This window comes from Scyliorhinus canicula, chromosome 8 (genome assembly GCF_902713615.1).
Source record: "Scyliorhinus canicula chromosome 8, sScyCan1.1, whole genome shotgun sequence".
Classification (NCBI taxonomy): Eukaryota; Metazoa; Chordata; class Chondrichthyes; order Carcharhiniformes; family Scyliorhinidae; genus Scyliorhinus; species Scyliorhinus canicula.
Genome location: NC_052153.1, coordinates 101,986,554 through 102,007,188, shown reverse-complemented (window position 1 = coordinate 102,007,188; position 20,635 = coordinate 101,986,554). Strand labels below are relative to the sequence as shown.

At 44.7% G+C, this 20,635-nt stretch overlaps 1 protein-coding gene across 2 annotated transcripts in view; it reads right to left on the bottom strand.

Moving 5' to 3' along the window:
- The window catches only part of LOC119970416 (centrosomal protein of 120 kDa), a 121,553-nt gene that overhangs the window by 60,545 nt on the left and 40,373 nt on the right, over window positions 1–20,635 (bottom strand). For both annotated transcript variants that reach the window (XM_038805006.1, XM_038805007.1), the window contains 3 exons: window positions 19,027–19,249; window positions 18,487–18,594; window positions 7,974–8,112 (listed from right to left, as the gene is read on the bottom strand). In XM_038805006.1, coding sequence (XP_038660934.1) covers window positions 7,974–8,112; window positions 18,487–18,594; window positions 19,027–19,249 — 470 coding nt within the window. The remainder of the gene's footprint in view (window positions 1–7,973; window positions 8,113–18,486; window positions 18,595–19,026; window positions 19,250–20,635) is intronic.

Here is a 20,635-nt window from a genome sequence, read left to right as displayed (position 1 = left end):
ATTAGCCACGCTAAATTGCCCTTAATTGGAAAAAAAAATAATTGGGTACTCTAAATTTTAAATGAAATTTTTTTTTTCTGTAATTGCAATTTACACCTCCTCTGACCCATCAATTTTCTCGGTATTTGTCCATTGTAATCTCCACTTGCCTTGTAACATTATCCCTTTTGACATCTGACATTTCTTGCCTTCTGTGTTATAACACATGTTCCTTTTGTTCTTGCCCCTTTCCCTACTTCTGCACTCGCTTAAAACCTGTTATATCTCAAACTTCTTCCAGTTTGGATGATAGGTCATCAACTTCAAACATTAATTCTTGCTACAGATGCTGTCTCATCTGCTGAATTTGCCAGGCATTTTCTGTTTTTACTTCAGATTTCCAACATCTTCAAAATTTTGCTTTTATGCAAGAACATTTTTAGATCTGGATCAACATGTTACTTCAACTTGAAATATGCATAGTGTACAGTGTAAAGCAATTTAACCAACTAGAGTAGAATAAAAAAATTAGATCAGCAATGTAACTGAAATTTAACTGTCAGCTCTGTGAAAGCAGTGAAGGAGGCAAATGGGATTTTAAGGTATTTAGCTAGAGACATGACAATTTGTGATTTTAATCTGAATTTATTATGGAGCTTATAATAATAATAATCTTTATTGTTACAAGTAGGCTTATAGTAACACTGCAATGAAGTTACTGTGAAAATCCTCTGGTCACCACATTCCAGCACCTGTTTGGGTACACAGAGGGAAAATTCAAAATGTCCAATGCACCGAACAACACATCTCTCAGGACTTAGAACATAGAACATAGAACGATACAGCGCAGTACAGGCCCTTCGGCCCTCGATGTTGCACCGACATGGAAAAAACTAAAGGCCATCTAACCTACACTATGCCCTTATCATCCATATGCTTATCCAATAAACTTTTAAATGCCCTCAATGTTGGCGAGTTCACTACTGTTGCAGGTAGGGCATTCCACGGCCTCACCACTCTTTACGTAAAAAAACCACCTCTGACCTATATCTATTACCCCACAATTTAAGGCTATGTCCCCTCGTGTTAGCCACCTCCATCCGCGGGAGAAGGCTCTCACTGTCCACCCTATCTAACCCTCTGATCTGTCTCTATGTCTATGTCTCTATTAGGTCACCTCTTAACCTTCTTCTCTCTAACGAAAACAACCTCAAGTCCATCAGCCTTTCCTCATAAGATTTTCCCTCCATACCAGGCAACATCCTGGTAAATCTCCTCTGCACCCGTTCCAAAGCTTCCACGTCCTTCCTATAATGAGGCGACTTGTGGGAGGAAACCAGAACACCCGAGGGAACCCATGCAGACACAGGGAGGACATGCAAACTCTGCAGACAGTGACCCAAGCTGGGAATCGAACCTGGAAACCTGGTGCTGTGAAGCAACAGTGCTAACCACTTAGCTTGATTTAGAAAACTATGCTCTTGTCACTATAATTTATGGGGACACTTTTGACATTGGAAAGAAAGTATAAAGGACAATTAAACAAATAACACTTTAACTAAAAGGAGCACAAAGATAATTTTAAAAGTTTGCACCGAAGAAAATGCTGACTGAGGGAAGAACCAAGACTCCGATTAATGTTTATTTTAACTGCAATAGACATCCCAAAGATTTATCTGTTTGACATTAAGAACTGCTCCCAGAAATAAGTCTTATTCAATTTAAAGTGGGAATTCAAGTTTTTGGGTAGAAGTAACAATTTAAGTCAAGTACTTTTAAAGTTTTGGATCATACCATCCACGAGTAATCATGTGCATTCCACAAACAGTCTAAGCATACAAATGCTACTAAGTTTGGGAAATATATTGCAGAGAAGCCAGTAGTTGTGGAGAGAACTGAAAGGCAATGTTTAAGGACACATTCATCACAAAGCTTACAGTTTGTTTCCGTCATCTAGGTTTTCTGATCCATTAAATTGACTGATTTGATTTATTGTCACATGTATCGAAGTACAGTGAAAAGTATTTTTCTGCGGCCAAGAGATCGTACACAGTATGCACATAGCAGACAAATAAAGAATAATCGACAGAGTACATTGGCAAATGGTACAACCACAAACAGTGACTGGTTATAGTGCCGAACAAGGGGCCAAACAAAGCAAATACATGAGCAAGAGCAGCTCAGGGAACAGATCGGTCCGAGGGGAGAGTCGTTGAGGAGTCTAATAGCTGTGGGGAAGAAACTGTTCCTATGTGTGGATGTGCGTGTCTTCAACTTCTGTATCTTCTGCCTGATGGAAGAGTCTGGAAGAAGGCCAAGCCTGGGTGAGAAGGATTTTTGATAATGCTGTCTGCCTTCCTGAGGCAGCGGGCGGTGCATACAGAATCAATGTGAGGTGGCAAGCTTGTGTGATGCATTGTCCATTTCCATCATTTTCACAAAATAATTAAGTATGATAAAGATTTTTTGACTTATCTTCATCCCTCTATCAGGATGATTCTTAACATAAAATCACAAGTTTTTATGCACAACCCGGGCCACGGTGTGCAGTCAGTAGGGTGCGCAGCAAGATGGCTGTCTCGAAGGCTGCAGTAATGACAGCCCGTGCCTGGACACGCTGGTCCCGAGAGGACACCCCAACTTATGGCCCATACCCTTGCCCCTCCCCCCACACAAGGAGGATTGGAAAACTATGGTCAGTGCCTCTGCAATTTCCACACTCACTTTCCTCATTATCCCTAATGTAACTCATCTTGTCATGTGATTTATCAACTTTCAACACAGCCAGTCTTTCTAACCCCTCCTCAATGTCATTTTTTAGCCATCCACAGGGTCAAATCCCTCCCCTTTCGTTCTGACTTGAAAAGCATTTTCTTCCTTGGTAGATCTATTTTAAATCCTTGCAAGTCTCTTTTCTACACTTCAGCCAATTTCTTGTTAATATACAGAACTTGACCCAAATTCCCAGACCTTTGACCTTACCTAACAGCCCTTTGTATAGAATCTTGTGCTTAGACTTTCAGAGGATATTTAGCAAAAGATGCTTTGGTTTAAGTTCCAGTTATCATAGAATCTCTACAGTGCAGGAGGGGGCCATTCATCCCAACGAGTCTGCACTGACCCTGAAAAAGAGCACCCTACCTAGGCATAGGCCCCTATACTATCCCCATAACCCAGTAATTCCACCTAACCTTTTGGACATTAAGGGGCAATTTAACATTAGTAATCCACCTAACCTGCACATCTGGGCTATGCAACGAAACTGGAGCACCCGGAGGAAACCCACGCAGAAATGGAGAGAATGTGCAAACATGCAGTCACCCAGGGTCTGAATCGAACCTGGGTCCCTGGTGCGGTGAGGCAGCAGTGCTAACCACTGTGCCAACATGCCGCCCTCAGTTAGCATGTACTTTCTTCAAAGATGTCAAGGAAGTTGGAAGTCAGGATCTACCCTTCTTTACCGTTTCAGTTTGAACGAGATTAAAACCCAGGCCATTCAGGTAACAGATTATGCACTGATCAAATGCTACTCTGCTCAGTCCCCAAGTTATATGCTTTAAGATACAGAGAAGTATACTCTGCCATGGCAGGCTATTTTTAAAGTTTCACTCTGCATATCAACTCAGGTTGACAATTGATTATTTTCTGGTTTGATGGTAACTTCAGATTAATGTTGCTCTAAAATATTGAAAAAGGTTTGTACTTTTTTTACATTGCAGCCAGAAGTCAACTTCTGTAACAAACTAAGTTGCGTTTATGACACAAAGCATAAGAAACGGAGACCGCATTATAAGGTAACCTTTTCACAGTAATCCAGATTCATATCTATTAATACTGAATCTGTAGCATCAAATTTGACTAATTCATTAATTGTTATCTAGGGCAGTGGCAGTATATTCTGCCACAATATCAAAGATAATTTATTTCATCACAGCTGATGAATAAGTTAACACTATCATATTGTTGCACAAAAACTATTAATTAAGGCTCATCCATCGCTTTCTCAATTTTTAATGTCAGACTACACCCTTCAACCAGACGAAATCGAAGTCCTCAGCAGAGGGCTCAATTTCTGCACCACCACCAAAATGGACCCCATCAGTCTCGCGGCAGATACGGAGGAATTCATCAGGCGAATGAGGCTCCGGGAATTCTTCCACAGACCCCAAGAGGCCGACAGCGAACCCAGGGACACGACCAATGAACCGGAACAGCAGACCGCGAGATCTGCAGTGCAGCAACCGAAAAGGAAAGAGTCAAATTGGACCCCTCCGGAAGGCCGCTGCCCTAGACTCGACATGTATGCTCAAGCCGTCAGAAGTCGTGTCAATGCCAGATTCATCACTCGCAATCACAAGGCAGCCTCAAACGTCACCCAAGCACAACGCAACGCCATCCGCACTCTCAAGACCAACCGCAACATCGTCATCAAACCAGCAGACAAAGGAGGGGCCACCGTCATACTGAACAGAACAGACTACTGCAAAGAAGTATACCGACAACTCGACAACCAGGAACACTACAGGCAGTTACCCGCAGATCCAACCAAGGAACACATCCGCCAACTCAGCAGACTGATCAAGACCTTAGATCCAGACCTTCAGAACACCCTACGTGCTCTCATCCCACGTAATCCCCGCATTGGAGATCTCTACTGCCTCCCGAAAATACACAAGGCCAACACACCAGGCCGTCCTATCGTTTCAGGCAATGGGACCCTGTGTGAGAACCTCTCTGGCCACATCGAGGGCATCTTGAAACCCATCGTACAAGGAACACCCAGCTTCTGTCGCGACACGACGGACTTCCTACAGAAACTCAGCACCCATGGACCAGTTGAACCAGGAACATTCCTCGTCACAATGGATGTCTCGGCACTCTACACCAGCATCCCCCATGACGACGGCATTGCTGCAACAGCCTCAGTCCTCAACACCGACAACTGCCAATCTCCAGACGCAATTCTGCAACTCATCCGTTTCATTCTAGACCACAACGTCTTCACCTTCGACAACAAATTCTTCATCCAGACGCACGGAACAGCCATGGGGACCAAATTTGCACCTCAATATGCCAACATCTTCATGCACAAGTTTGAACAGGACTTCCTCACCACACAGGACTTTCAACCGATGCTATACACCAGATACATCGATGACATTTTTTTCCTTTGGACCCACGGCGAGACATCACTGAAACGACTACACGATGACATCAATAAGTTCCATCCCACCATCAAACTCACCATGGACTATTCTCCAAATTCAGTTCCATTCTTGGACACACTCGTCTCCATCAAGGACGGTCACCTCAGCACCTCGCTTTACCGCAAGCCCACAGATAATCTCACGATGCTCCACTTCTCCAGCTTTCACCCGAAACACATTAAAGAAGCCATCCCCTATGGACAAGCCCTCCGTATACACAGGATCTGCTCAGACAAGGAGGAGCGCAACAGACACCTACAGATGCTGAAAGATGCCCTCGTACGAACGGGATATGGCGCTCGACTCATTGATCGACAGTTCCACCGCGCCACAGCAAAAAAACCGCACCGACCTCCTCAGAAGACAAACACGGGACACCACTGACAGAGTACCCTTCGTCGTCCAGTACTTTCCTGGGGCGGAGAAACTACGACATCTTCTTCGCAGCCTCCAACACATCATCAGCGAGGATGGACATCTTGCCAAGGTCATCCCCACACCCCCACTACTGGCCTTCAAACAACCGCGCAACCTCAAACAAACCATTGTTTGCAGCAAATTACCCAGCCTTCAGAACAGCAACCACAACACCACAAAACCCTGCCAGGGTAATCTCTGCAAGACATGCCAGATCATCGACATGGACACCACCATTACACGTGGAAACACCACCCACCAGGTACGCGGCGCATACTCGTGCGACTCGACCAATGTAGTCTACCTCATACGCTGCAGGAAAGGATGTCCCGAAGCGTGGTACATTGGCGAGACCATGCAGACACTGCGACAACGAATAAACGGGCATCGTGCGACTATCAACAGGCAGGACTGTTCCCTTCCAGTTGGGGAACACTTCAGCAGTCAAGGACATTCAGCCTCTGATGTCCGGGTCAGCATTCTACAAGGAGGCCTTCAGGAGACGCGACAACGCAAAATTGCTGAGCAAAAACTTATAGCTAAGTTCCGCACGCATGAATGCGGACTCAACCGGGATCTGGGATTCATGTCGCATTACATTCGGCCCCCACCAACAAGCCTGGACTTGCAGAGGCCTACCGACTGAACTGGCTTGGGACAATTCACACCTCTTTAACCTGGAGTTACCTCTCTCTCTGCATCTTTGATGATTTGATTGCCTGCAGGTGCTCGCATTCCGGGGCATCTCTGACTGTGTCTATATAAACATTTCTGGAACAAGCCTTTCCATTCACCTGAAGAAGGAGCCGTGCTCCGAAAGCTCGTGTTTGAAACAAACCTGTTGGACTTTAACCTGGTGTTGTAAGACTTCTTACTGTGCTCACCCCAGTCCAACGCCGGCATCTCCACATCAATTTTTAATAGCATTGTTAAGAGTTCATTTTTATTATACACATCAAAAAAAAAATTTTTTTTAATTGAGGCTATTGCCAAATTACATAGCAACATTTTGACTTATTAGCACCAAACAGTTGTGTGCATTTTAACAAGTAATCATTGGTAGCACACCAAACACACGAGGGCCAATGGCTAATTGTTATATATGATAATTCACCTCCTCTGTGCTCTAACGTATTAACTCAAGAAATTACTTCAGATTCTCGCTTGATGAAGAATTACATACAGACAAAGTTCTAACTGGTTCAATATCAGTCAGATGCTCTAAAGCATTTGCATCGAAAATCTTCAATGCACATCAATTACAGGAGCAACTCACCAAAATCTCTGGAGCAAGAATATTCCTATTAATTCCAGCCATACTAGCAATTAAAATCACTCACCAAGAACAAGAACAAGAATAGAGTGGCATGGTCAGTGGTTAGCATTGTTGCCTCACTGCACCAGGAACCCCGGGTTCAATTCCGGCCTTGGGTGACTGTCTGTGTGGAGTTTGCACTTTCTCCCGTGTTTGTTGGTTTCCTCCGGCTGCTCGGGTTTCCTTCCACAGTCTAAAGGTGTGCAGGTTAGGTGGATTGGCCATGCTAAATTCCCCCTTAGTGTCTAAAAGATTAGGCGCGGTTACGGGGATACGGTTGAGGTGTGGGCTTAGTGGGATGCTCTTTCGGAGGGTCCATATTCCAAAATATACTGCTTTGTTAGGCGTGTCAGCTGTTAAATGTATTCCTGCACGTTTCAACACATCACCTGTCCCCACTTGGTTAAAACATCAATCGTTGTGACACATTGCCTTCCTGTGCTATTTGGAAAGCAAAGAAAACTCATTACACCATTGGATGAAGCTTGACCTATTTCAATACTTTTGCGTTTGGTAAAGAGAATTGTTCTAAGAAAATGACCAAAAAAAGCAATAGTTTTTAATGTCATGATGATTTCTCTCCATAGTTGCACAATGTGCCCCGGAAAATGATAGTCAGTTCCCCAGGCTAAACGTGGAAGGTTGCCAATCCTGTGCTCTGTAATAAGGTAATGACCAACTTTCTTTTTCTGTTCTGTGCCTGGTTCTTCCTCTGCCAATAAACCATCCTCCAAGTCAGTCAACATTAATTTTCATAACACACATTAACTACTGCTCCCTCAAAAGGTCAAATGCCCATGAATGTTGTATCCCAGATATGAATATTTGTGGTAGTATAGCATGATTGTTTAATCTCTCCAACTCCCACTCCTCCTTGGACAGCTTCTATTCTTTTGATTGTGGAGGGCAAACATATTTCATACGGCTATACTGAGTTCTATGTACAGAGGCTGATATACCAACGGTGCAGTGGGCAAAGTGGATAATAAAGGTGATTTGTGTTAAAAATTTAGAGTTAACAGAAATAAATCAAACAAAAACGGAAAGACATTTACCGTACTATGCAGTTTATGGCAAAACTGACATCCAGTTGTCCAATGCTTCTTATGTCCAGGGCAAAGCAGAAATGGTGTGCTGATGCTGGAATGGAGATCTTTGGTGCTGATGCAGAATCAGACAATTTGGAAGCTGGATCTGGGTCAAATTGTGAATCCAAGTCATAAAATGCAATAACTGACATTTAATATTTGCACCAAGGATAGTGAAAGTTTCCAGTAACATGCAACGCAATCCTCAAAACTTCTACCAAAGCATCATACTCAAGCAAAACACTTGTCAGGCACAACCTGACCAACATAAAGCTTGCTGTACACTATAGCATAATAAAAATTTTTATCAATAACACGTTTAACAGGGCTGCAGTAATACAGGATGCAAAGTCAAAGCTATATGTCAGGGGTTCCCAAACTGGGGTTCATGGAACCCCAGTATTCCGAGTGTCCTCCAAGGGTCAAAAGAAGTTCCGACAGCCATATGACAAAAAGGCATTTCGTTTTTTAAAACCTGATAAAACAGAATGCGAATGCGCATCAAGTCAGCTGAAGAAGCAAAGATTGGAGGAAGGGCAACGGCCACAAATCAAGGAAGAACAAAAAAAAAATCAGAGCCAGCCCTCTCCAAGCATTGGCCCAGGAACCAATGCTTGGGGAGACAGGGATCTTTTGGCCAATTTGATTTTTTTGTTTTCTTTTCTGTTGCTGGACTGAAAGGTGGCTAAGTGAGTAGTGCACCGGCCTATGTGGCGAAGGAACTATGCTGCTCAGTAAGATAAATTGTTACCTTGGCAGCACATACCACATCCCGAGAATGAGAGGTCACAAGGGCTTCTGCAGCTAGAAAGGTTTGGGATGCTCTGCTGTACGCCAACTTAATAATAATCTTTATTATTGTCATAATTGGGTTTACATTAACACTGCAATTAAGTTACTGTGAAAACCCCCTAGTCGCTACATTCCAGCACCCGTTTGGGTACACTGAGGGAGAATTCAGAATGTCCAAATTACCTAACAGCACATCTTTCGGGACTTGTGGGAGGAGACCAGATCACCCCGAGGAAACACGCACAGACACAGGGAAAACATGCAGAATGTTAATGATATCTCAACTCTGGCTTCATTATCTATTTAAATTCAAGAGCACAGATCCACCAACAGATCTGATTGGATCTCTTCAAAACATTGCTGGGTCACTGAGGTTAATTATTCCAGGATCATCCTGGAACACAGGCTTCTTCTCTTCACTACAAACCTTTTTCTTAAATCCCTCTCCCTCACCCCTCAGGAGCCAATGAACCTCTTAGTTCCTAAAGTTGAGAGCATTGACTTCTGCCACTTCCCTCCTTTCGACCAGCGTAACAGGCCAAACTTCCTCTGAAGCGCCTCCTGCTGGCCCCAAACTCGCATCTTTCTCTAATTTCTCTATTTCTGCTCAAACCACCCCCCAGCTAATTTTGTCCTTCAGCCCACGCCTTGCTCCCTCAACCCTATTTCCATTAAATTGCTGACCATCCAACTTTCCATCTTGACCTCCAAGTTAGTGGATAATGGATCTCTCTATTCAAGTACCTTCCCTCTCTGCTTTAAATCTACCATCACCACCCCTTCTCAATAAATCAACTCACGATCCTTCCCATCCTTGAAACCATGGCCCCATCTTCAACTTCCTTTCCTCACCCAAGACCTTGATTGTGTTGTCACCTTCTCTGCCCATGTTTGCATCTCTGCCACAATGGCAAAACACTCACCAAAATCACAAATTACAAACTGTGTCAGTGTTCTTCAAAGTCAGGGGCGTGACCCAGGTGGGTCGTAGGCGGGTGTCGGGAGGGTCGCGGAGCCGTTGTCCGCGATGCTCGCGATAGCGCAGCAGCCGGCTTTTACTAACGCCTGCTGCAAGGGGCCGTGAACATGTTTCAAAACGTCGGCCGCATTGCGCATGCGCGCACGATGACCGGTGCGCTTGTGCATTCTGCGAACATGTAAAAAGAAAATTGGCCGCATTGCGCATGCGTGCCCGATCATCGTGTGCGCATGCGCAATGCGGCCGATTTTATTTTTACATGTTCGCAGAATGCGCATGCGCACCGATAATCGGGCACGCATGCGGAGTGCGGCCGCTACTTTTTTTAAACCATTGCAACTTTTTGTTTTACAAGTTCTGCAGTGGTTTTTATTCATTTAATTTTTTTTTTTCATTTCTTTAATTCATTTTATTTTTTTTACAAGTTCAGGGGGGGTTTTATTCATTTTTTTCATTTATTTTATTTTTTTACAAGTTCGGGGGGGGTTATTCATTTTTTTCATCCATTTTACTAACTTTATTTTTTTTACAAGTTCGGGGAGGGGGGGTTTATTTGATAAAAATTTACAGGAAAAATATGCAAAACTTTGGACAGATGGAGACTCCATGCTTTCCGACAACGGAAGGCTTCACCTTCATCCAACTGGTTCCATTGGAGGAGCGTGTACGAGGGCCAAAGGGACCCAAAACCATTTCCTCCATTTTTGTCAGCAGCAAACAAGGTAAGAGAAAATGGTTGGTCGCGAAGGTCGGCCGGCGTGGGTCGCGAAGGTCGGCCAGGTTGGGTCCCGAAGGTTGGCCGGTTGGTAAAAATAGGTCCCCGGAAAAAAGGTTTGAAGAACACTGACTTATGTGACCGTGACAAAGGCAAACTATCCCACTTCATCCTTTGCAACCTGTGTGTAACTTTTGACACAGTTGATCACACCATCCTAATTCAATGACTCTGCACTGCTGCCCAGCTGGGAAGAACTGCACTTATTTGATTCCATTCTTATCTATCTAATTGTAACTAGAGAATCACTTGCTATGGCTTTTCGTCCTGCTCTATTACCAGTGTTCACCAAGAGTCTACCCTTGCTCCCCTATATTTCATCTCCATGCCCCTCGTCCACACTATCCAAAAACATGAGAGTTGCTACATGTATGGTGATGACACCCAGTTCTTACTCACCACCATCTCTCCTGACTCTGTCAATGTTGTTAAATTGTCAGACTATTACTACTAGAAAGGATGGCACGGCGACGTCTATGTCCCCCAGAGGATGACCGCCAAGCGCATCAACGGCCACAGCCTGCGTGGAAAACAGCAGGCTGTCTCCACCTCTGATGTACATCCCGGGGACACACCTCAACATAGCATTAGACCGGGGCGGTCAAGAAGTGTCAGGTGTGGGCACTGGTGGACTTGCTATCTGTAGCTAGGGAGAATGGTAAATTGTCACTTAATATTCACCAGTAAACATTTCAGACCTGAAACATGTAAAGCCTCTGTCATTTTCATCTTCACAAAAAGCCTGCCTACCCCGCCACCCACCACGGTTGTCAAAGATCAATCACCCCCTTTGCAGACTCCATCGTGAAGATGGGTGCGAGTATGCCGGCAGCAGAAAGACAGGAGCCAGACATAATCAGAACCTGACGAGCACCAGAACTTTCCTCACAGTACACAGGCCAATTGCCCTTGAGTGATGTAACAAAGACCTTGAGGGGTGACACGGCGACGCAGTGGTTGCACTGCTGCCTCATGGCGCCAAAGACCCGGGTTCGATCCCGAGTCACTGTCAGTGTGAAGTTTGCACATTCTCCCTCTGTATGCGTGGGTCTCACCCCAACAACCCAAAGATGTGCATGGTAGGTAGATTGGCCATACAGAATTGTCCCTTAATTGGAGAAGAAAAATGAGCAGAAATCTCCTCCTGGTGAATACTGAGAAGACCAAAGCTATCGGGCAGGATTCTCCCTTTTGGGGACTAAGTCCCCACACCCGCCGGAAAAAGGGTGAGAATCACTGCGGACTTTTTCTTCTTCGAATGTCCGGGTGATTGTCTGTTTCCAGGGGGCTAGCAGGGCCCAGGCGTGCATAGTGGGCCTCGCGCGGAGTAAGAGAGGTTACTCCCCCCCTCCCCCCAAAGATCGCGATGGCCCAAAGATCGCGATGGCCCGCCGATTGGTGGCCCCCGATCGCAGGCCTGGCTACTGCTGAGGCCCCGCCCCGTAGTCAGATTCCCCCCACCAGGACCGCCACCGCGGCAGTGGGTTCAAACTCCCGCCAGATGGCACCAGATGCAAACCTGGAGTTCGGCTGCGGAGAATCACCGCGGCAGTCTCTTTCAGCAGCCCCCGACCGGCTACGAGTCGACCGCGCTAGCGCGACTGGGAGGTTCGCGGGAGCGCCGTCGCGCCGGATTTCTGACGTGAACAGCTATTCTCTGCCCCCGCACCGGGCGCAATTCCGGGCGGAGGGTCGATGAATCCCGCCCATTGACTTTACTGCCCACTACAAACTCCCTCTCCTAGATACGAACATTGCAGCTTCAGTGCCATATTTGGCCCAGAGATGAGCTAATGGCCATATATTCAGGCCATCTCTGCAAACACCTATTTTCACCTCTAATACCGCAACCCACCCATCCCCACTCCACCAAACCCACTACCTCAGCTCATCTGCTGCTGAAACCGTCTTTCATGTCTTTGTTACATCTCGACTTGACTTGGGCAACTCAAACTCCGCCGGTGTTTACACTCACTCCAGGTCTGTTCATCCATCACCCATGTGTTCTCTGGCTTACATTGACTCCTCAATTTTAAATTTCACATTCTTGTTTCCTCTATAGGCTCACCCTTCCCCTTTTTGCTAATCTCCTCCAGTCTCACAGCTGTCCAAGATAGCTGCACCCCTCTAATTCAGACCCAGTATCCTGATTTTAATTGTTGCACCATTAGTTTTTAAAAATAAATTTAGAGTACCCAATTATTATTTTTTCCGATTAAGGGGCAATTTAGCATGGCCAATCCACCGAACCTGCACATCTTTGGGTAGTGGAGCTGAAACCCACGCAGACACAGGGAGAATGTACAAACTCCACAAGGACAGTGACCCAGGGCCGGGATTCGAACCTGGGTCCTCGACGCCGTAGTCCCAGTGCTATTCACTGCACCACCGTGCTGCCCTTTTTTTGCACCAGTAGAACATAGAACATAGAACAGTACAGCACAGAACAGGCCCTTCGGCCCTCAATGTTGTGCCGCGCAATGATCACCCTACTCAAGCCAACGTATCCACCCTATACCAGTAACCCAACAGCCCCCCCCCCCCCCTTTAACCTTATTTTTTAGGACACTAAGGGCAATTTAGCACGGCCAATCCACCTAACCCGCACATCTTTGGATTGTGGGAGGAAACCGGAGTACCCGGAGGAAACCCACACGCACACACGGGGAGGACGTGCAGACTCCGCACAGACAGTGACCCAGCCGGGAACTGAACCTGGGACCCTGGAGCTGTGAAGCATTTATGCTAACCACCATGCTACCGTGCTGCCACTCTTTAGTGAGTGTATCGTCATACAGTGGCACAGTGTTTAGCACTGCTGCCTCACAGCACCCGAGACCCTGGTCCAAATCCAGTCTTGGGCGACTGTGGGGAGTTTGCACATTTTCCCCATGTCTGCGTAGGATTCTTCCAGGTGCTCTAGTTTCCTCTCACAGTCCAAAGTTGTGCAGGTTAGGTGGATTGGCCATCCTAAATTGCCCCTCAATGTCCAAAAATGAGGTTAGGCAGGATTACGGGGATAGGGAGTGGGCCTAGGTAGAGTGCTCTTTCAGAGAGTCAGTGCAGCCTTGATGGAGCAAATGGCCTCCTCCTGCGCTGTAGAGATTCTATTATACTTCACCCCTAAAGCCCTGTGTTTCCTCCCCTAAACTTCTCAGATTCTCTTTCTACTTTCAAGATCTCCTTAAAAACTCCCGTAACCAAGCTTTTGACCAACTGTCCTAATTTTACTTGTGTGGCTGAGTGTCTAATTTTGCTTTGCAAAACTTGTGTGAACTATTGTGGGATAATTTACCACATGAAATGAGATTTATATAAATTCAAGTAGCTGTTGGTATATTACAAAATAATCCAGTGAAATCCTGAAATCAAATACCTGGTAATTTAACAAGCCAATGAACAAGTTAAAATTCATCATAGCTGAAAATACTTCAAGTCGGGATCAGTTTTCCATCTCAACTTAAAAGGTATAGACATTGAACATGTGGCAAAACCTGTTCCCTTTCAGAAAGCGCAACTTAACTCAGAGCATGGCATTTCAAACTTTCTTTCATAATTGAAATAAAATTAAATGACTGTTCAAAGTGACAGACTCATAAAGCTCAGCTTGCTGATGATACAAACCTAGATGGAAAGGTGAGCCACATGGAAGACACAGAGACAGATTGCAGAGATACAGGCAGGTTGAGTTAATGGGCAAGAAGATGACAAATGGATTATAACATAGAGAAGTGTGAAGTTATTCACTTGGTCAAAAGTAGAGAAGAGCTGGTTTTTTTTAGTTTAAAGGTAAAAAACCTGTGCGTGTAGATGCTCAATTAGATTTGGTTGCTCTTACAAATGACACAGTAAGTTAACAAATAAGGGGCGGCATGATAGCACAGTGATTAGCCCTGTTGCTTCTCAGCGGCAGGGACCCGGATTTGATTCCCGACTTGGGTCACTGTCTGTGCGAAATCTGCACGTTCTCCCAGTGTCTGCTTGGGTTTCTTCTGGGCGCTCCGGTTTCCTCCCACAAGTCCCGAAAGACGTGTTGTTAGGTGAATTGGACATTCTGAATTATCCCTCAGTGTACCCGAACAGGCGTCGGAGTGTGGCGACTAGGGGATTTTTCACAGTAACTTCATTGCAGTGTAAATGTAAGCCTACTAGTGACACTAATAAAGATTATTATAGGTACAACAAGCAATTAGGAAGGCAGATCGCATTTTGGCCTTTACCACCCGGGGATGAGAGCGCAGTGTAAGGATTCTCCTGTAAAGGCCTGTCCCTTGTTTTTTTTCCTTTTAACTTCTGTGATTCTGCTATTTCAATTTCTGTGTCTGGACAATTAATGGGACCTATGCCTTTAAGGTGAACTGCAGGATGTGGGGTTTGATCTAACATCAGTGATGACACGTCTTTATGGACTTGGCTGACGGTCAATGAGCTGTTTTAAAATTGCTGGGCCTCAGCTGATACTGTATGCTGATTAGTGCTGACCGTTTTGGAATGTTCTGCAGGGCAAGGGGGGGTTTCATCTTGTATTTGGTTTTGTTTTTTGATCAGAGGCTGGAGGGTCACAGCTCTGATTTCTCTCTCATCTGATGGATTATTTCTGAAGGTCCAAAGTAAAGACCTTTGTCTCGACACAGCTAGATTGAACTGCAGAAAAATCCAATCAAGCAGCAGCTGAAGATAGTTGTTTAAAAACACTTTTAAAAAATCTTGTGTGGGGAACTCTGTTCTTATCCTAGAAAGGCTATTGGTCATTCTGGTGGAGTTGGAAACAATTAAAATTAAACAGGCCTGAGGAGGATCTTCCACGTGAAAGCCCAGGTTAATTCAAGTTGAAGCAATTCCCCAGAGGAAATCATACTGCCGGTGAGTTCTGACTTAATGTTCCAGCCAAGAGATCCTTATTAGCAATTCCAACCTGTGGTTTCAATCCAACCGCATCCTGGGAGAAAAGACTGCTACTGCAACGACTTCAACAGCCAAAGCAAGGACGCTCATCTTCCATTTTGTTTTAATTCTCTTATTTTTACTCCTCCTCGCTCTGTGTGTATCTCTCTTGTGTGTGTTTGGGTCGAGGGTGGGACGGTAAAAGGGGAGTAGTAGATTAGCTGGCCGTTATTCTAAGTATTGTATAGCCTATCTCTATTTTGGTTATAAATAAACAATTGCGTTTCACTTACACATCTGGTGCCTGTAAATCATTGGAGCAGTCAAGGGCCAATGATCTCAGAAACTTTATACAAATTATTGGTAATTCATTTGTGTTGAAACTCAGGGGCCTGTGGGGCTGGAATTGACCGCGCACTCGCCCAGCGTTTTGTAACAGCAGAAATAAAGAAGTCTTGCTAGAGTTGCACAGGGTTTTGATGAGACCATATCTGGAGAACTGCAAGTAGGTTTGGTCTTCAAATGGGCTTATCCTCTCTGAAAAGTCCAGAGGCTTGTGATCGGTCATGATAGTGAAGTGGCGGCCATAAACATATTGGTAGAAGTGTTTCACCGCAAAGACTACTGCCAGGCCCATCTTTTCAATCTGCACGTACTTCTTTTCCACGGCAGTCAATGTGCGGGAAGCAAAAGCGATCGGCCGCTCAGCTCCGTTCTCCATTTTGTGAGACAGGATGGCACCAAAACTATATGGGGATGCATCACACGTGATGAGCAAAGGCTTTGCAGGATCATAGTGGGTTAGTAACCCGGATGACGACAATTGTTGTTTTACCCGCCGAAAAGCGGTCTCTTGCGGCTGACCCCATACCCAGGTGTGATTCTTCAACACCAGATTGGTCGCCAGATTGGGGAGAAACTTCCCATAATAGTTTACGAGGCCGAGAAAAGAACGAAGATGCGAGGCGTCAGTCAGGGTGGGAGCCTGTTGAATTGCGCAAACATTCTCCACGATGGGGTGCAAACCTTCGCAGTCCACCCGATAACCCAGGTAGACTACTTCCTTCATCTGAAAGACACACTCTGCACAACGTAAATGGACTCCAGCCTCTGAGAAGCTTTGAAGGACAGCCTCCAAATTATCCAAATGTTCCTGCTCCAAAGCTCCTGTAATCAAAACACCGTCTAAGCCAACAGTGACACATGGTAAACCTCTCAAGATGCTCTCCATGACGTTGAAAAATAGCGCAGGCAGAGGAGATTCCAAAAGGCAACCGTGTAGACTCATACAGGCCCTTGTGTGTATTGATAGTTAAATATGGCCGGGAGTCAGAGTCCAACTCCAGCTGCAGGTAGGCGTGACTCATATCCAATTTCATGAACGAGTGTCCGCCTGCAAGCTTTGCATCAAGATCTTCTACGCAGGGGATTGGATATCGGTCGAGCCATGAAGCCGTATTCACTAAGTTTATAGTCGCCGCACAAGCGAACCGTGGCATCTGGCTTCATTACCGGTACATCTGGCGCTGCCCAGTCAGCGAAACGTACGGGCCTGATAATACCAAGGGACTCCAAACAGCTGAGCTCCATTTCTACTTTTTCAAGCAAGGCTTAAAGCACAGGGTGCGCCTGGATCAACCCGAATACAGGCTACGGCCCCTTTTATCTTCCCCAAACCGGGCTGAAATACTTCTGGGTAACATTCTAGTACCTCTGTCAAACCTCCAGAACTCGTTTGAAGAATGTGCTGCCATTGCAGCTGCAAATGGCACAACCATGCCCGACCCAACAGGCTGGGCCCATGACCGCACACCACGATACGCGGGAAACGCACCTCCTGCCGTCCATAAGCAACAGGGGTTATCGTAGTTCCAGCAACGTCCAATGGTTCCCCGTATAGGTGGCCAACCTGGCCAGTGTATCAGTCAATGTAAGGGTCTGTATAATCTTGAAGTGGTCGAATATCTTCTGGCAAATCACAGAGACTACTACATCAGTGTCCAACTCTATCTCAAGCTGGTGATCACTGGCCCGTACCCTCACGTTAATGGGGGCCACTCGGGGAGCTGCCACACAATACAGATACAGACAGTTGTCCTCTGTCTCTACATCCTCGGGAGTAGTCGCCACAGGTTCATCTAAATAGAAAGTATGGCCCCTGGGCTGACCCCAGTTTCTGTCGGAACAACGGCGCATCTGACCACCCCCCCCCCCCCCCCCCACCCCCCCAGGACTGGCGTCCGTGGCAGGTTATAACAATTTTTAATTAAAAATTCTACAGACAGAAAAATAACTGACTGGGGCATACACACGAGTGTAAGGCAAAGCTGAAGTATCAAACTTCTAAAGAAGCCTATTTAAAAAAATATATTTCTTTGAAATCATATTGAAGAAATTTTACATTACACACATATAAATTTGTTTTTCAGGGCTGTGTAGTAATCCAGGAGACACAAAAATAAAGGTCTAACTAAATTTATTGTAAATTCAAAAGTAAAGCAACACTTGTGGCATATAACACATGTGTCCCAGCCGAGACTCTCAGGATTCCCGTTCCGGGTCTGGGACAGTATTTAAAAGGCTCGAAAACGAGTCCCCGCTGGACCGACATTTACCTATTACCATGGAAACTGATACTCAACAAGCTGCATAGAGAGATCAATGAATGATCCCTCATGATCCTTGTGAGGGTTATCACAGATAAGGAGACTGTTCATTGGTAATTATGAACTTAAAATGTTATTAAAGCACCTATTCAATAAGCACTAACGTTTTGAAGGGTTTTTACAGAGAGACTAACAGCATAAAAGCTAACTTTTGTCCAGTGATTTCTACTTGTTGCATTCTGGAAGGACTTCAGCTTACCAGACGGGGAAGTGAAGAATCCATAACAACTTCTGCATTTCCAAATTTAATGCACTTGTGCAGACTCAGAGAGAAATAATGACTGGGTGAGCACTGACAATATCTCGGTCATTATTATCACAAAATCCAGACCATCATAACAAGACTCTTTGTAGAAATTAGCAGAGAATTGGAGTATACCTAACCTTGTGATGGTTTAACTGGTTGAGATGAATGTGCCTTTGAATACAATGCTGCTCCAGCTTGTTGCTCCAAATGTTGTTTGCCTACTTCTTCACCAGAATCAGGCATCACTGCAAGAATGTACAACGCTGATGATCATCAATTCAATTGCCCTCTAAATTGCACTCACAATTTTTGACGTGCTATAATTAACTCAATATAGGACACTTGGACAGACCAAGTTACCAACTTAACAATTTAACATTAGCAGTTTGGACCTTGGAATCAAACCCAGAAATTCTACATTTTCAGATGACATCAAATTAGGGGACAGAAAGTCAATACGGAGGATAACTGCAACAAATTACAGGATGATATTAATGAACTTGCAGAATTGGTAAAAAAATTCAACAAAGGTAAATGTGAAGTATCCAATTTTAATAGCAAGAACATGGAAGTAATGTATTTCTTTAAAGGTACAAGTCTAGGTGGGGTAGAAGAACAAAGGAGATCTTGGATTACAGATACACCAATCACCAAAAGGTGTGCCAAGTTTCACTCACCATTTTGGATATTTTTATTCTCTTCTTCCTGCAGACTATTAACTTCATTTTCTGTTGCCTGATCTCTGCTGGGAGGGGAATCACTGCGTTCAGGAGACATACTTTCAGTATGAACAGTCCTGGGTCTTTGTTCAGGAATGGAAGACTTAACAGTATGAGGAGAAACTATCCTCTGCATCACTGGAGATTTGGGCTCAAGTTCTGTTTTAACCGGACTAGATGGCTTGAAAAAAAATTGTTTGGTCAACAGCAGAAAAGCCAAATACCAAATCATATAGATTCATAACTATATCAAATCTCGAAAGGCATAAAGGATTCAAAATTCAGCATGTAGAAGTACATTTAGCTAATTAGGTAACAATTAGAATTACAACACTTCCAAGAGTTTTAACTCTTGATCAATTAATTATCTCAAAGGATTTACAAGGCAAGCACTTTTAAACTTCAAAACATTTCCTGATTATTGTTTAGTAATCAAATACCTGCTCTGCATTCAATTTCTTTGAATGAACTATATTTTAGGTAACTCTAGTGTAACGATCCTCGACTAGATTCTGGACACAGGGGAGATACAGTCAGGGACCAATAATATTTTGTTTAAAGTTTCAGAGTCAAGACACTTACAAAGTGAATAAAGCCGCAAGATTTCACCAGTTTGGAGCAAACAAAAAAAACTATTACACAAGTTCAGAAAGATAAAACAATATTCAGTATTTATCTTGTGCTCTAACATTCAAGGTAAGGATGAGGTACATGTGAAATAACAGACAAACTGTGGTTGGGTACACCACAATAGATGACAGATTCAACCAAAACTGATTCCATGGATTTCCCAACACCCCACACACGTTTGCCGCATTGAGAGCAAATCAATCTCATTTAAACTTTGTCCTTCTCATGAGCCTTTCCAATCTCCATATTTAATGGTCATGCCTTTGAATTACAGTCATGCCAATGTTTTACAGCATAGAAAGAGGTCCTTCGGTTCATCATGTCTGCACCCCTTATCAAGCGCCTATATATTCTAATACCATTTTCCAGCACGTGACCTGTAGCTTTGTGTGCCATGGTGGTTCAAATGCTCATCTAAATGCTTCTTAAATATTCTGAGGGTTCCCACCTCTACTACCTTTTCAGGTAGTAAGTTCCAGATTCCTTCCATCCTCTGCATGAAAAAGTTGTTCCTCAAACCTCCTGTCCTTTACCTTAAATCTGTGCCCCCTGATTATTGACCCCTAGACTAAGGGGAAAGGTGACTTCTATCTATGGCCTTCATCATTTTATACACCTCAATCATGTCCCCCCCTCAGCCTTCTCTGTTCTAATGAATGTAACCACAGCCTGGCCAGCCTCTCTTCATAGCTGAAACGCTCCTTCCCAGGCAACATCCTAGTGAATCTCCTCTGCACCCTTTCTAGTGCAATCACATCCGCTATCCAAAAGTCACCTCGACTTGGACAGCTTCAACGACGACGCACCTGACAGGGTTTCAATCTCACCTCCCAAAATATCTTTTCGCTGGATCTCGGCACATTCAAGCCTCACTTTCTAAGCACAATTTCACATCTTTGGCCGTGCCAAGCAGAATACCACTTCTCCAAAGGGTATC